The sequence below is a fragment of the Thermobia domestica genome, chromosome 12 (genome assembly GCF_964235325.1).
Source record: "Thermobia domestica chromosome 12, izTheDome1.hap1.1, whole genome shotgun sequence".
Taxonomy (NCBI): domain Eukaryota; kingdom Metazoa; phylum Arthropoda; class Insecta; order Zygentoma; family Lepismatidae; genus Thermobia; species Thermobia domestica.
In genome coordinates, this window is record NC_137465.1 from 101,198,107 (window position 1) to 101,215,989 (window position 17,883).

The window sequence follows — 17,883 nt, forward strand, 5'->3', positions numbered from 1 at the left end:
TAAACTTTCTCAATAAGCCACATTAGACCATTAGATATTTTCCACTGTACTGCATATTTTAGTGCATATTTACCTCCTTACTGCATATTTTCGCAGTTTTAGCGCATAGTTGCATGCATATCTTGACGATTTTTAATGTAAATTGATCCGGAAGTCCAATCACAAGAAAAGCAATGCAGTTAGGATATGAAATCTTGCTAAATCTTTCATATTCATCGGACCTAGCACCAAGTAATTTCTATCATTTTACAGAAATGAAACATACATTCAAAGACATTTTGACACCAGAGATGGAATCATTTCTGAAGTAGAAATGTGTTTCACGCAGAAAATGCAGACTCCTACATAAAACAGCTTAGGCAAGGCGAAGGACCACTGGAAAAAATGTCTCATGAAAAAAGGTGACAACGCAGACTAATGCTATCATGATCTCAAAAACATGTACAGTTGTTTTCTTTATGTGATTCCTACGAACTTTTTAATACCCCTCGTATTACATTAGTAATCATAAAATTTTAGAAATGGTATATAATTTTTAAAGTGTTAGAGCCACTAACCTTCGAATCCTTCTGTATCTTCTATAAGAAGACCTGTAATGCGTATCCGCCTATGAGCCATGACAACCATTCGAAGTCTATCTCCCAAATCTTGCATTTCGTGAATTTGTACAAAGGTCCCCACGGAATATATGTCGTCTAAACTATTCACAACTTCACTCTCATTGCTAATGAGGAAACAATAATAATAATAATAATAATAATAATAATAACACTCTATAGTTATTGCTCTTCTACATGACTAGATATGCATATGCACTAATATATTTCTTCTACAGGGTGATTCAAAGAAACGGGAAATTTTGAAAGTTGTACTGGCAACAGTGGGTGTACGGTAACATTAAACAACGTACGCCAGCCTGTCAACGACACCCTGTCTGTTATGATAATTGCTTGGTGTAGTGCGCAACGTGCTTTTGCGATCAAAGCGGTCTACAAGAACAATGAGTGTGCAGGGGGCACGCAGAGAATTCCACCGTCATTTTAATTTAGGACGCCACGATCGTGTTTCATCAGCACATGCAATTAAAACATGGATACGTAATTTCGAGCAAACTGATTCGGCAATGAAAAAGAAACCTCCAGGTCATGTGTGAACGGTTCGTACACCAGACGATATCCAAGCTGTTCGAGATGTCCTGATTTGTCAGTTTGTGATTTATTTTTGTGGTGTCATCTTAAAAGCAAAGCGTTCCTTAGTCGACTTGCTACAATGGAAGAATTGAAAGCCAAAATCCGAGAAGAAACTGTCCAAGTTCCAGTTGAGATGTTACGTCAAACCACGAACAATGTAACGAAGAGACTGCAGGAATGTTTGCATAGGGAAGGAGCGCACCTGCAAGATGTCATCTTTAAAAAATAAATTGAATTGTACGTATTCTAAAATGGCATTATTTTTACTATTAAATGAGAGAAATATTTTTTTAAAAATTTGTTTTCATAAAATTATTTAATTTTCAAAATTTCCCGTTTTTTGGAATTACCCTGTATATGAAGAAAAATAAATATCGATTACAAACTAATTTTCCTATTTTCATCGGTGTATATAAACATACAAACTCGTTTATCTAATTATCTCTTATTCATGATTTCAACACACATCAGCTTACTTTCTAGTTTAAATACCACTTAGTACTCTTCAATTAGAAGATCATAGTTTCCGATTTCTTTTTCGTACTTTATTTAATCCTAAATACATTTGCTAACCTTCAAAAATATTGCTATTTAACGAAAAGAAATTGACTGCAGGAGTAACTGTTTATAATGAAAAATAGAATATTTCGAACTCAGCATTTGAATATGCAAATTTTTCTATGAACACTTTGAAACACAACGAGATGCTTTAACAAGTGCAAGGATCAAAACGAAGGTTTAAATTATTGACAAAACATATATATATTATTACGGAGATACAAGTGACTTTTAATGATAAAATGCACGAGTAAACAGAATCTTTGGTATTCATCCTTCCTACGCATGCTTACAAACGTGGCCACTTTTGTAATAAATGAGAGATTGTTCCGTAATTTGCACAACGTTTTATTAATTGTTATGCTTTTCATAATGTTTAATAATTACTATCTTATTACACCTTATGATAAATTTGAAAAACTAAATTCCATGACACAGGCCATATTAATTCTATACACATTGTATTATTGTTGTTTAAACTACTTGTTCTTCTGTGATGATTTAGAGAAGTAATTAAACAGTGTTATCCAGTTTAAAACCTTTTATTATGCTCGTCTCTTGCCTTTCCAAGCATCACTTCCTCTCTTCTATCTTGCTTCAACAAAGCTTCTAGCATAACTTAGATAATTATAGCTCCCCTTTAAATCACTACTCTTCAACACTTTCCTTATTCTCTCATTTGCTTTATGAACCATAACATTGTAGCTCTGGAGAACTTCATTAGCATATTCCTAATTTCTTGCCAAGTATTTTTCAAGCCGAACAGTTTTCTTGATCTGAACTGATTTGACCTCGAATGCTCTTTATCTTCCTTTACTTTTTTCTTGCTCTTGCTTCAATTTTTCTTCCTGTTACTTTTCCCTTCTTTCAAGTCTTTCCTTTTGTGTTCATTTCAAATATGATCTATATGAATTACCTCTTTGGATAAAATACTCGTATTTGGTATTTGATACTTAATCAACATATTTGTATGGCCTCAGTTCATCTTAGGTAGTTTCATGACTGGTGACTAATGCTGCGAATATTAGAAATAGTTGCTTGTCTAAACCTCCTCTTCTCCCTTTCAGTTAGAATTTTTATGAGGAAGTACAAGAGTTGCCTTCAACTGAGGAAATGTTTCTTCTCACAGAGATGTTTTTGAACACAGGAAGGAAAGAAAAGTGAAATATACCACATAGTAGTGTCCTTTTATACCGATCGAACACAAAATATTTGCACAGAGTTTATCAATTCTGGTTACTTTTTTTTTTCTGAAGGTACATACGAAACTTCATGTTTGTCTCATTCGAGGATTAATTTGCTCACTTTGCAATATCTTCCTCACCAAAAACAAATCTTCATTCAAAGGTAAATTAAAAAAAAAATACAAATGAAGTAATGGCTGTAGAAGACCATATTTCACATAAATTATGATAACTTGAACAGTGACTGTTTTTCGTAAGAAGGGTATGTTCTGTGTGAAATGGTAGTTTTGACTGTGCATATGCTGTAGCTTTCTGATAAAACTTTCTTATTCCGTACAGAGTCTATTTCTTTCTAGAGCTTCCTTTTTTGATTCTATTTCAGTGTTAATTAATTCTTGTTGTGAACTTGGAAATTTCCTCTCAATAAGTTCTTCAACATACTTTGAACCACATTCAGTGACTTTTAGACAGCGACCTAACGAACACTTTGACAAGGGAGCAAATTTCATATTGAAGTTCATAAATTAGTACTTAAACAGATTTAAAAACTTCTCCAATGATAATTGCGCATGTACTAGAAAATACAACTGGCTAAGAGTTTCCAAAGAAGTATCTTTTACACACTGTAGTATCCTTTTATACCGATCTTTGTCCCATCTTTAGATCTCGTTTGATAAACTATATAATCAAATATGTATATAAAGAGTGGACCATCAAGTACATTTAAAAAAAAAAAATCTCTGAAATTTTATACGACATAAGCATCGACAGGGGGATATTACTTTACATGTTTTACAGTACCGCCATATTAACAATATTTCCAACTCAACTTAAAGTTGTAATTTTTCAAATGGTATTACGTGAAGTTATTACATATTCAAATCTAAATGTTAACAGGTTGGCAGCAATGTGCATGGATTTCCATACACACGGCTCCTTCATGTAGCGCCTCGTATATGGTTTTCCATACACACAAATATATGTTGCACTTTTTCACGTTCGCTTTATAGGTGTGTATGCTATTACATGTATGGCGTAGAAGTCAAAATTTAATATCCACGCCGCGTGTATGCAAAACCATACAGAAAGAAAATCATACATTTATAGGGTTAAAACAAAGGCGAAAACAAAGTATTAGTGGCGGATTGTTGCCCGTGGCGCACCGATGAAAAAGGTCAAAATATATAGTGGCGGTCAACGCGTTAAACGAAAACTTGCAATAGCACAATTATTATTCAGTGTCACAAACATCGAAATAAAACCAAATTTTAAAGGCTTGCACAACAGGAATAATGCAAGTGAGACGGACAGGCAATATCCAAAGTTCTCTGGTGTCAAATGTTATGATCATGATATGACGTATTTTGAATAAATAGGAACAAAATTATAACCAACTAAAAATTTGGCTTTTAAAAAGGCTTTATTTCGAAAAACTACCTAGATAAGTACCGCAGTCAATCACACTGACCGTTTGGGCGCAGATATTTGGACTCGGCCGTTTGGGCGCAAGACATTTGGGCGCAAAACCTTTTATCCAAAAGGTTTACCTACCTACATATTTTATAATGTGTTTCATAACTAAAGTGTTTCATAACAACGAAGGGGAGGGTAAGTGCAGTTGCACTCAGAAACGCTTAAATACTTACTAAAAATACAATCTCGTTATGTCTGGTTTTTTTCTTTAAATGTTGATCTATTATGTTAGCGAAAGATAAAGCAAACACACCTGGAGAGGAAAGATGGTAATCCTTTTTATAGAATTCAATATCGAGCTTCAATCTGAATATATCAGTTTGCAATTATAGTGCAACTAGCTCTTTTATCTTTATTTCTTGATTTTTCTTCTACATCTGTTAACATTTCTTTAAAAACTTGTTTCTATTTTGAATGATAAGAAACTTGTTTCTGACAAAAAAAACAAGACTAGTTGTCATATCAAAACTGTAGTAACTTACTAAATGAAACAGATATTCGCTACTATTCGAGAATTGAATTCTTGCATTTGACAATCAAGCAATTTGTGCTCGGATTGATTCGGCCATTTGCTTTAGCATTGTCCATGTGACCTTAATCTAATGCAACCTAAACATAATTTATGAATGTAGTATTCAAATAGGAATACAAAGTAGAAACTGGATGCAATTAGCTAAGGATAGAAGTCAGTGGAGAGCTTTTGTGAACGCGGCACTGAACCTCCGGGTTCCATACGCCATAGAGTTAGTTAGTTAGTTAGTTAGTTAGTTAGTATTCAAATAGGTCAGCTTAGTAAATGTAACTACCATCATCATGAAGTTTGTTTCCAACAAGAAATATTTAATTTAAATAATACACTTATAACTAGAGACCGGATGTTAGGCAAAATGCCTATTCTTTAATGCTAAAGATATGATCAAAAATAACATTTTAAAGTTTATATCGGGGATTATAGTTTCGATTTAAGCCAACTTTCTTTTTCCCATTTCCCTCCTCACTGCCTAAATAATTGCTTTAGTGCCTAATGTTGCGTATTCTATGCATTTTACTTGAAATAAGATATAATTGGGAAAGATATGTAATTTATATACTATAAATAACACAAGCACATGGTACATTACAATCTCTCTCTCTCTCTCTCTCTATATATATATATATATATATATATATATATATATATATAATAAGAAATACATATCAAGCTTCGTTTTTTACATATAGAATGAAAGAAGACATTAAGAAACAGGTATGTTGCTATATTCTTTGAACACTATTTATGACGAATCTATTTTTTAAATTGTATTGAGTATTTATCTTCATTATTTCGAGTTACATTTTAGTGCCTATTTTACTGCTTATTTTTTAAATTTTAAGTGCCTATTTTCCAAGTTTTTAACGCCTAAACATCCGGTTTCTACTTATAACAGATTTTGCCGGACCCTCCAAACTTGCCGCTTCATGCAAGTGCACATGTTACAAATATGGTAGAGCCGGCTCTGCATATCATATATATCTAGTCGACAAATTATTTATATATGATATTTAGAGAAATACTATTAGGCAAATTAGTATTTGTTTTTACCTTTAAACAAGTTATTTGAATTTTATACTGTTCGTGACATTATTTTCGTACATATTAAAGGCCTGCTTTCACGAAGAAACAAAATTTCATTTCTACTTTTATTTCTTAGTTGATATTGATGAAAACTGCTAAAACCCGAATTGTTAATAGGTATGGTTTTCATGTAAATTGTAAAATATTTGTAGCGTATCAGTATATAGCGTTTAATTTATGTTGCATTTTACGGTGATTACACCTATATAAAAATATTTCATACTTAAATAGACGTAAGATGCATTACAAATGACTATTTGAAAAAAAACGAAATTTAGAAAAAAACGAGAGGCAATGTTTTTTTCTAAAAAAACGTACATTTCTGAAAAAATACGAACGGTTTTTTTTTTCTATTTACAACACTAGTCAGGGCGTCATTGAGAAGTCCACAACTCAGATGTTCGCCACAATGTTTTGATAGTCCCGACGCCTAATTCTCAGGATACGAGATTAGTTCTCGATCTGCGCTGTCTGAACATGCAATGCGATTTAATATCTGATGCAATCTCATCAGTTCCTGACACGATAGAGAAGCTAGCTGATGCTACGCTGTACATAAGCTTAGATTTGCACCAGAGCTTCTATCAGCTTAAATTAAATGAAAAAGATGCAAATTTACTGCGTTTTCAATGCCATCTTTAGATCTAGACCACTCACAGTATCAGCTGACTACAATACCAATGGGTCATAAAAATTTGGCCATTAAATTACAACGTGTGCTGCGTCAAATCTTTGAGGACGTTTGTCCTAATTCTTTAGCATCCTACATTGATGACCTTTACCTGGGCTCATCAGATTTCGAGCATTTATTGCAGAATCTAGAAAAAGTGCTATAGGCAGCGCAGCAGTATTCGGTTTTTTCAATCTGTACAAATCAGTTTTTGGTGCACAAGAAATCAAGTGCCTTCGTTTCAAAATTAAGAACGGTCATATCCGCCCCGATAAGAAAAGGATAGAGGCAATCCTAAAAATTCCAAAACCAGACAGTAAAACCCTTACGTAGTTGGTTGTCTTCTGTCAACTATTTTCGAAATCATTTCAGAGATATGGCTACGAAACAGGGTGGAAAAAAATCATGATTTTTTTTAAAAAAAATCATTTTTGATGATTTTTTTGATTTAAATCGATTTTTTTGATTTAAATCAAATCTTTCTCCTCGTATAATACAAGTCGCAAACTGAAGAAAAAGCATTACGAATTAGTATTAAATGCCAATTATGCCATTTAAGTGGAAGTATTGGGGTTGAATTTTGAATTAATCCCCAATCGTTAACCTATATCAATCCCAAACAATGTTTCTTAACAATTTTAAATTATGGCTTTTTTTTTTATATATATATATATATATAGACTTTCAGTCAAGCATCATCCCCATTTATCCTAGGATCATGGTTCATACCTCATTCTCTTCAGAATAGAACAGTCTTTAAAACAGTAACATTCACATTTTCTCTATCATGTTCCTGAAGCGGAAAATTTTGAGAGAAGTCGGGATTTTTTCTGATTTTTTTTCAAATTTTGATCCCCTCTGGACTCTCCTGTGTTAACGCACAGATCTCAAAATCAACTGGGAAATACAAAGACGTACTAAATGTGTGTACAAAATTTCAAGCTACTATCTTGAATAGTAAGGGCGGGAAAATATTTAACAATAAGCTAAGAACATCCCCACAATTCCCCAGATGACCATGTAATATAAAAATTTTCTAGACATCCCTATTTATCCTAGAATCATGATTTGTACATTATTCGCTTCAGAATAAAAAGAGTTTCAAAACGGTACCATTCAAATGTCTCCATCGTGTAGGCTAGCTGGGGCTGGAAAATCACGAAAAACGGGATTTTCTGTTAAGAAATACTCCCTTTTTTACTTTGTACCGCCTCTGTTTAAAGGCAAAGATCTTAAACAGATCTGAAAAATACTAAGGGGGGGAGTGAATGAGGGTCCAAAATTTCAAACTTCTAGATGCAAAAGTAAGCCCGCGAAAAATAATATCCCCAGATCATGGTTCGTACATCATTCTCTTCAGAATAGAACCGCCTTTCAGACGGTACCATTCATATGTCTCCATCTTAGGCGGGAAAATCGCAAAGAAAGCTATTTTTTGTTAAAAATATCCATTTTTTTTTAAACATTTTTGCCCCTCTGGACCCCCCTGTTTCCACGCAGAGATCTGAAATCATCTGAAAAATACTAAGGGTTTACTGAACGAGTGTGCAGAATTTCAGTCTTCTGAATGCAAAATGTAGGCCCGCCAAAAAAAAAAAGGCACAGCAAAAAATCTTTTTTTTTTAATTTATGACGTCATCACATCCTATGTCTCGAAGCAGAGAGGCGTGAAAGCATATGTAAAGTGTTCTACAATTTCTTCAGTCCTGAAAAAACGAAGTAAAAAGCTTTATTGGTACTTTTTTAATCGAATAATGAAGATTTTATCCTATCACCTAAAAATAGGTGATATAATTTAAAAAGTTAAGCGTTAAGGAAAAAGTATAGCAACGCTTATCAAAGTGACACTTTTTTCCCACAAAAGTTAATGATATTTGGAAGGGCATATTTTTAAGAAAATTGTAACTAGCTTACGGCACGAAATACATATTTGGTCTAGGAATTAATTCGTGCGGGTGGACAAGAGATGGCGCAACGAACGGAGCGTCCCACAGTTCCGTGTATCCACACATGTGTTGCAAACCCCTGTCATCGCGTATCGTTCGTAGTATAGGGCAGTGGATTAAAGCGTCAACAACACCAGTTTGTAGTTGGGTGAACATGGCGCAATTTGTGCCTGATAAAGTGTTTTTGCGGGGTGTCCTGCTGCATTACTTTAACATGCAGAAAAGTGCGACTGAAAGTCATCGTATTTTGGTGGAAGTGTATGGTGACCATGCTCTAGCTGAGCGAACGTGTTGCACGGTTTAGAAGTGGTGATTTCGGCTTGGCAGACCAAGAGCGAGCTGGACAGCCAAAAAAATTTCAAGACGAAGAATTGACAGCATTGCTCGAGCAGGATTCGTGTCAAACGCAGGAACAACTTGCAGCAGCATTAGGCGTTGATCAAACAACAGTCTCCAAACGCTTGAAAGCCATGGGAATGATTCAAAAGATGTCACATTGGGTTCCACATGAATTGAAAGACAGAGACGTTGAAAGACGAAAAAACATTTGCGAATTGCTGCTTCAACGACAGAGCAGAAAGGGGTTTCTGCATCGAATTATTACGGGTGATGAGAAGTGGATCCATTACGAGAACCCTAAACGAAAAAAGGCCTGGGTGAAACCAGGTGAACCAGGTCCATCACAACCAAAACGAGATATTCACTGTGCAAAGGTTATGCTGTGCATATGGTGGGATATGAAAGATGTGGTGTACTATGAGCTGCTGCAACTGGGTGAAACTATGAATGGAGAACGTTATCGACGACAATTAATGCGTTTGAAGCAAGCTCTGGCCAGAACACGACCAGAATGGGAGAACAGACATGATAAACTTATTGTTCAACATGATAACGCTCGCCCACATGTCGCAAAACCGGTCAAAACCTATTTAGAAAATGTCGGATGGGAAGTTTTACCCCACCCGCCGTATTCACCAGACGTTGCTCCTTCGGACTACTACTTGTTCGATTGCATGAACAACGATTTGATTGGACAGCGGTTTACTTCTTCAGAAGATATCGAAACATGGGTCTCTGACTGGATCGCTTCCAAGGATGAGGACTTCTTTCGCCACGGAATCCGTACATTGCCTGACAGATGGGCGAAAGTGGTGGCTAGCGATGGACAATATTTTTCTTAAGGTATTTATGTATTTTGTGTTTGTACTACAGCTTCAATATGTGCGTACCAACCGCACGAATTAATTCCTAGACCAAATAAATTTTGCCTAAAGTTATAAAATCTTTTTAAAAAAATGGAGAGGGGATAGGACACTTCTTAATACACCCTATTATCTGGGAACAAATATATAGACGTGCACTCAAAAGAATCTTCGTCTTAAATGTCGATGGTGATTTCCCCGTTGGAATAGTTAACGATTTACAATATAAACCCTATGTTACGAAGAGAACAAAACAGGATTGCCCTGTTACCCGTTCAAAACGGGATTTTCCCTAATCATCCTCTGCATGACACTTGTTTTCATACTAGGCTGTACATACTGTACATTTGAGTCTCATTGTATTATGATTATCATCTTCCATAATCGAAATAAGAGAACAGAAACGGGACTTATTTTCACTTTAAATTATTTCGGAATTTGATTTAAATCAACGATTTTTATTTAAAAAATCAAGTGATTTAAATCTTGATTTAAATCGTGATTTAAATCAGACTGATTTAAATCAATCCACCCTGCTACGAAATGAGGTATTATGTGGAAAACCGAAGTCATTGGTTTGAAATGAGGTCCGCGAGGAAAGCTGCAATTGGATGTGAAAAAGAACTTACTTCTCCTCCTCTGTTACAGATTTATTGAGTCGAAAATACTGAGCATGCCATCGCGGTTGATGGTTGCCTGCTAGGGGTGGGCGCATGTCGCGGGTGAGAACAGAGGACGATAGGTGAGAAAGGATATCATCTTGCAACATATGCATCCAGTCGGCACCACGAGCAGAAAACTCCACCGCCGGTGTACGAGCAGGAGTATTTTGGCGTCTACTAGCTTTGAAAAAAAATTCTACCGTTATTTAGTTGGTAAAAAGTTCACAATTTTCACTGATTCCACGCCTTGACAGCATTAACATCTTTCAATTACCTCCCACCCACGCTACGCTACGCGTACGTTCTTAGTTTTGAATTTGATGTTCAGCATGTCAAAGGAATTCTGAATACCATACCTGATCAGTGGAAAATTCCACCGCTGGTGTACGAGCAGGAATATTTTGGCGTCTACTGTACCTTGAAAAAATTCTAAGTTTACAATTTTCACCGATTCCACGGTCCTTGACAGCATTAAAATCTTTCAATTACCTTCCACCCAAGCTACAACGTTGGAGAGCGTACGTTCTTAGTTTTGAATTTGATGTTCAGCATGTCAAAGGAATTCTGAATACCATCAGTTATCACGCAACCCCCTCTCCCTGACAGAAGAGACGAAACGAGAACTGAACGAAGAACCCCATTAATTTCAGTTGATAGCTCTAGACAGAAACGTTGATATCGCTGCCCTACAGCGAGAAAACGCGTATTCTTCAGTTATTTGGCGTGTGTTGTCAACAGATGACAAGACCCACCCTCAATACAAAAACTACACCACGAACTTTGAAATATCTAAGGGAGTACTATACAAAAAAGTAACAGCTATTCCCGATAACCACTTGTTGCTATGCGTTCCAGCAAAATTACGAGATGCTGTTTCTGATTAAATTCAGTGCATTCTCCAACACACCCACGTTTTTGTAAAATGTACACTATCCTGGTCTGTGGACCTATGTGGGAAATTGATTCTATCAGAACCTGAAGGATATCAGTATTATTACGTTGCTGTGGACCATAACACTAGCTTTTGTGTAGTACGTCCGATCGTTACCCTCACTTCAGACGCATTCATTTCATTTCTTATGGAAGACATTATCATTCCATATTCTTGTTCCAAGGTCTTAGTAACTGACTGCCAATCAAGTCACACATCAACTAAAGCAAAGCAGTTTTTAGATGCTTTAGGAGTGCAAGTTTGCTATACTCTACTGGCAAACTATCAAACATTAGGGTTTTGTGAAAGCCACATGAAAACCACACAAGACGTGCTCCGTTTTCTAACGAAAAAAAAGTTCATAAGAAATGGCCAACATTTCTTAAAACTGTTGTCGCTAGCGTGAACAAGACTCTCCTCACTTCCGTCGCTGTCTCTCCGTTTCAAACTTCTGTATGGTGCTCAACCTGTGTTCGCGGTAGACAGGGTTCTCCAGGCCCCCATGAATAACGAGGCTTTACAGGATATTATTGAGTTTAAATAAGTAAACAGCTCTGCTTATGTTGATATATCTAAAGAGTACTACGTTTATATAATACAACTAAATGATTGACATTTCCGGCATTTCTGAAATTTTATTCAGGGGAGATAAGCATCGTAGATTTTCGGCGCCATATTCACAGTCAGATGTATAGGAGCAAAGTCAACTTAGGCTGTAACTCATCTTGTAATCTTTTACGGTAATTATTCAAGATTACTTCAGCTGAAATTTAACATTGAAGTTCAGTACTTCTGGGTACAATTCGAGTGCCAGTGCACTGGTTAGATGTAAAAGTGCGAGGTTAAGCCCAAAGAAATCAGTTAACTACTTTTATGCAGATTCGAGGACTAGTTTGGAATTCGTAGCCTGTACCAATAAAGCCCAGGTTTTGACTAGACAAGTTAGAAATATTTTGAAAATTAAAGGTAAAGTTGCAACCTGCGGGGAAAATTGAGTTGTAAATCCTGAAGATTTTGACTGCTTCCATACATTTGAACAAGCTGTCTTTCCACCGTCGGGATATGAAGCCATATCCACAAATGTCCTATTTCAGAAGTGAACATCTCAACACATGCCTTAGCAGCATTGTTGGATAGAAGTTTTCCTTCCACTGCAAGAGTTGGCCAAAAGGATAGCTATTCCTACAACGTTTTCAAGGAGACCGAGTTCGAATCTCGAAACGGAAGGGCAATAATATGACTACTCTGGTCAGAAAGAAATCCTGCGGTACGTTGTGCTGTGGGATATCGTGACTCAGTGGTGTTGATCTCTTCTTCGGTTTGTGAACTAACTGCATTTGGCAGTAAGGCAGATACACAAATAAGACATACTTGTATGAAAGAGAAATTATTTTTAAAAATTGGTTTTAGCAATAATAATTTTTCTTTCAAACAACACATACTTGTATGTACTGAAAATTGGGTGCACATACGCAACATCTAGGATATGGCAACCCTGTTCAGCTTAGTACTTAAACGCACAGTGGACATAGTGACAATTAGATGCACCTTATTACTTAAGAAATACATTACTTTCTAATTTAATTTAACGGACCTAGAAATTTTTTCCTTCATCCTTTTAACCTTCCTTTTTAATCCTTCACCAGAAGAAGTCCGATGTGATTCGAAACGTTGTAAGGAAAAATCAAAATATTTAAATGGTGAGTTCGAAACCTTTTAAAATATTATTATTTTTAAACAGTTTGTTAAAACGTCAAACTCTTCTCATATCTTCAAGTTTCACTCCAGCCTCACTTACTGTAAGAGGATGTCTACTAAAATTCGAAAATGAAATTTCGTGACTTTTTCGTGACCTTTTCCTTCCCAAACCATAAAATTTAGTAACATTCTCAAGAGCGAATTTGGGTGCGAATTGGGCCGAATTTTCATGCATGCGATAGATGTACCAATGTTTGCGATTTGGTAGTATCTAAAACAGACCAGAAATATTTTTGGTGGTGAATAGAACACATTTTATAGAACAAAATTTTCCTATCTACACTTATATTTCCACAGATTAAAAAAAAAATCGTGACCCAAAAGCTAAATTTCGTGACTTTCATGACCGTTTTCTGATTTCATGACTTTCGTGACCGATAGACACCCTGTGTAATATTACAAGGACTCAAATAAATAAACTAATTTGATTTAACATTTCGTAATCTCACGCATAGAATTTAAAAGAGTTCTTTCTAAATACCACTACTTTAATAGCATTCTTGTTTATGAGTTTATGACGTATTTTTAATATCTACCACAAAATGGTCCTCCAATTGAAAACCAATACAAAAGCTTCTTTAACTTGGCATGTGTTAAAAAAATGTTACTGAGTTGGATAATCACCTATTAGTATAATGTAAGAAGCGTAAATAATAATAACACATAAATGCATACACACACACACACACACACACACATATATATATATATATATATATATATATATACTTCAAGACATTTAGAAAGTTCAGACCACAAAGTGACTTAAGCCTATTTTTGGATAATTTTATTTTTTCTTAAGTACACAACATTACGTTAAAAGTAAATATTTTTCATTTTGGTTTTGGTATATTTTTAATTTAACTCAGTATAATAGGTATAGGAAATGAAATGAAATCCTTCAGTTTTTATGCCCACGGTTACGCCGGCTAGGCTAAAGGAGATGACGATGATGAGAAATGAATGGAATGGTGGAATAAAGTGAAAGGAAATCGAAGAACCACGAAAAACTCACGCATACGGTATTTGTCTACCACAAAGTCCACTTGGCTCGGGCTGGAATCAAACCAGGGATCCCACGCAGCAGAGGTGAACGCTCTACCACTGAGCCATCGCGGCCCCTAGTATGTGTAGGAGTAGGAATTAGAGATTTCTGGGCTTTCGGCATCTATGGCCATGTTAGCTTGCCACGTATAAGGGATGACCTCCCTTGGTGAATTGGGGAGGAAGAAAGGAAGCGCCCTGGGACCATTATGTGAGGTACCTCCAGGCATTTGCCTGGTGTGAATGAGGAAAACCTTACTCCGGATGGCCGGCCTGAAAATTTTTTTTACACTTTTTCGACCAAGTATTCCCAATTGAAACCAGGGCCGCTCGCATCGAAGACGAAAGCGTTAGTGACTACGCTACGCGGAGCCACTATAGTATGTATAAATATTCAAAATGGATTTTGTGCTTAGAACCTCCCATTTGCGAATCCAACTACTCTATAACTATGACCATGAAAAATTATGATCATCTGACTTTAAACTTCAAAATATAAACTTTGATTCTAGGACAAAACTATTAGAAATTTTGCACAAATTATCTCTAGGCTATGTGTAAGATAAATCCCTTTGTATGTGTATCTTAAATTATTTCTCTTTTTCTCTTCTTTATACAGTCCATCGACTTTAGCATTTTTTCGTACCAAGGGATTCAGGGACGTGCGGTGACCCAACAAATTACCTAACCAACAAGATTGTCTAGTTTTTTCTCCCCTTTTAATTTGATACAGGAGAGTCATTTAAGGAGGGCGGGGATGCAATAGCCCCCCCCCCCTGAGATTGAGAATCACATACTTTTTAATAAATTCAATACTAATATACTAATAAAAACCGCGAAACTCTTACGTCAATAGACATATTGTTCCCCCTAGGCAAATCTGAAATGACGCTACTTATAACAGACTATTACTATACATCGGAATAAGGATGTATAAAAATATACATCGGAACAGATACTTTAACAAAATATTAATGCATTTCTGTTACGTTTTCCCTGAGTCTAACATTGGAAACAGTTACTTCTTGAAAATGGTTTCCAAAAAATTTCAGTATTTTGCGTGTCTGTTACTTTTCTTATGCAGTAAGTAATATCTAATTAAGAATTCGTAGGACACTAAACAAAACATTAGTTGGCGAAAATATAATGTGAAACGTTGAAGGAAGGAAGAAGAAAACTCAATGTTTTCTAAACTTTATTAACGTCCCCATAACAGAAAAAGTATCATGTTCCACTGTTGATTGATCTTGCAACATGGTAAGAAAGATTAAGCGAACCTTATTTCTTTTCATTAACAGCATTGACAAATCGTGACGAGTAATTCCATCTTGTTTGGTAAATATGTGGTAATCACCGACCTAGAAATCTTGCGCGCTTTGCTGATTTGGAGAAAAATGCTGAAAACCCACTAAGAGTAGCAAAAAATGACACAGCACTCTAGGAATAGTTGAAGTACTTTTGGATAGTGCTTGACTCAGAATGATCGATCACAATGACACCACTAATCTACCGAGTCCTCTTGTAAGATACTGTATCCTTTACAGTACAGCAGGCACACACACCCAAAACATTTTTCTCGCGAGGGCTCCAAATTTGGAGTGCCCTAATACTACAAGACCCTAAGTCTAGGCACTAGTGAACTTGTATCATTCTGCACTTGAAAAAACGATAATGTTAAGTGCTGATACTTATGTTTCAGAGAAAAATATAAATACTTATGAAGTGTAAGATCAATTTTTTAATGTTACATCAATCATTTCTCTGCTAAACAATAATAGTTTTATTAAGAAAGTGTACAAATGTATGTCGAGTTAGGATTTTTTTTTTTTTTTTAATGAAGGAAAGAGATTTGAAACTGATAAGACTCCAGGTGTGCGTGTGCCCCTGAGATACAGTATATATTAGCAACCACAATTGTTAATCGTAAGCTTTTATTATTGAAATAGTAGTGTTAATCTATGCCTGATACATTTTAAAAATATATAATGAATATGTTACTTAATTGTAGGATGATTTCATATTTTTCAAATTTTGGGCAATTGATTTTCATATTTTCTTATATTTTCCTTCATTCTTTGCTTCTTTTTAACCATCACTGTGTCCAAAGTCTTTTACACACTACACTACACTGGAAACACACACACATATATACACAAAATACAAGAGAGAGGAAAAAATAACAGTATGGCTAAAGAACATACTACAATGAAGCGATAGCTCTATCTTCAACAGGATGATTAGGTACAGATTTGCCATGGAGAAAGGATGCTGCAGGCTTGTTCGTGCTCCGCTCTCGAGGCTTCCCTCATTGGTTAAAAGCTATGCTGAAATGTATTGTCATGGCAACGACTAGTCAACACTGCATGCTGCCTTGGTAGAGAGAAGCCTAGCTTGTTGCTTATGTGTATATCGGTCTCCGAATAAGTAATCTATGGCTTGTATCAGTGGCTTGTACGGCTTGTTACCGCTGGAAGATTCGAGCCGATCATGAGGTACAAAGCAGTTGTAGAAATACTTCACAATGTCATTATTAATTAAACAAAAAGCTTAAATATGGATTTATAACCGTGAATTTTATAAGCATATAAATAAAAAATGATGTTTTCAAGACGATATTATTTAATTTCTTTTAATCAAGCAGTGCCAAGACCAGGGTTGGCTGGTTTAAACCAGCTGTTAAAAAAAAAAAAAATGGTTTAAACCAAAAAACGAAAAATGTTTGTAAAATCTTGATGATCACACATTTGTGGGTTCTCATGTTTTACTCCCGTATATTATTCGTATTATATTTAGACCTAAACTCCCCATTCATTACTCAAAGAGATTATACTGCAAAAGCAACTTTATATATATATTGCTGTTACTATTGTTATGCAACTGCAATCAAAGAAAAATTCTAAATATTCTTTCGTTTTAATAATGTTTACTATTGATAGAATACATTGAAATGCCGTACTTTTTTTTTGGGGGGGGGGGAAATCATACAAACCCGACGAGAAGCATTTATGGAAATCAGAAGTATCTTTGGTATCTATTTGAATGTAAATGGGTCAGAGCCAAAGTGGACTCAAATAATTCGTATTTTATTCACTTTTCTTACTCATATGCAAATTAAGTCGTTGTATTTCTTTAACTTGGACTAATAAAAGTAGTAGTGAACTAACTTGGACTAAATTAGTTCTCCTGTACTCTGCAGTATTTTGAAATTGTCCATATGTAATTCTGTACAATGGTTTCACTTATGCAACTGTTTATCTTTTTGTCTTTCTGAAATAACTCTTGATAATTATATTAATTATATAACAATTATATTAACAAGTATGTAAAGATCAGTACAGCATATTTTTATCAGGAGTTCTTCGTGAGTGAGTCGGCAGACATATCGCATTTATGGTTTCGAGTTCAAATGGAGGGCAACTTCTTTCGGATGTAAGTCGCGAAACGGTTTCCATTCCGCTTTAAGCTTATGTGACCCCTTCCAACCTAACCCAGTTGTTGCATAATAACACCAAGGCGAAACAAACTTATCTCTGTCCATATGTGATATAAATACATAGAGCAAATTATTTAAATCAAAAACAGAAAACTTTTTTTTTTTTTCAATAAAAACCATGGTTTTTGCCAACCGTGGCCAAGACACTGTTTGGTTT

General features: G+C 35.3%; 1 protein-coding gene across 2 annotated transcripts in view; it reads right to left on the bottom strand.

Annotated features, from left to right (window-relative positions):
• Lon (lon protease homolog, mitochondrial) overlaps window positions 1-17,883 on the bottom strand; it is a 186,074-nt gene that overhangs the window by 125,527 nt on the left and 42,664 nt on the right. For both annotated transcript variants that reach the window (XM_081733870.1, XM_081733871.1), the window contains exon 3: window positions 558-724. In XM_081733870.1, the coding sequence (XP_081589996.1) occupies window positions 558-724 (167 nt within the window). The remainder of the gene's footprint in view (window positions 1-557; window positions 725-17,883) is intronic.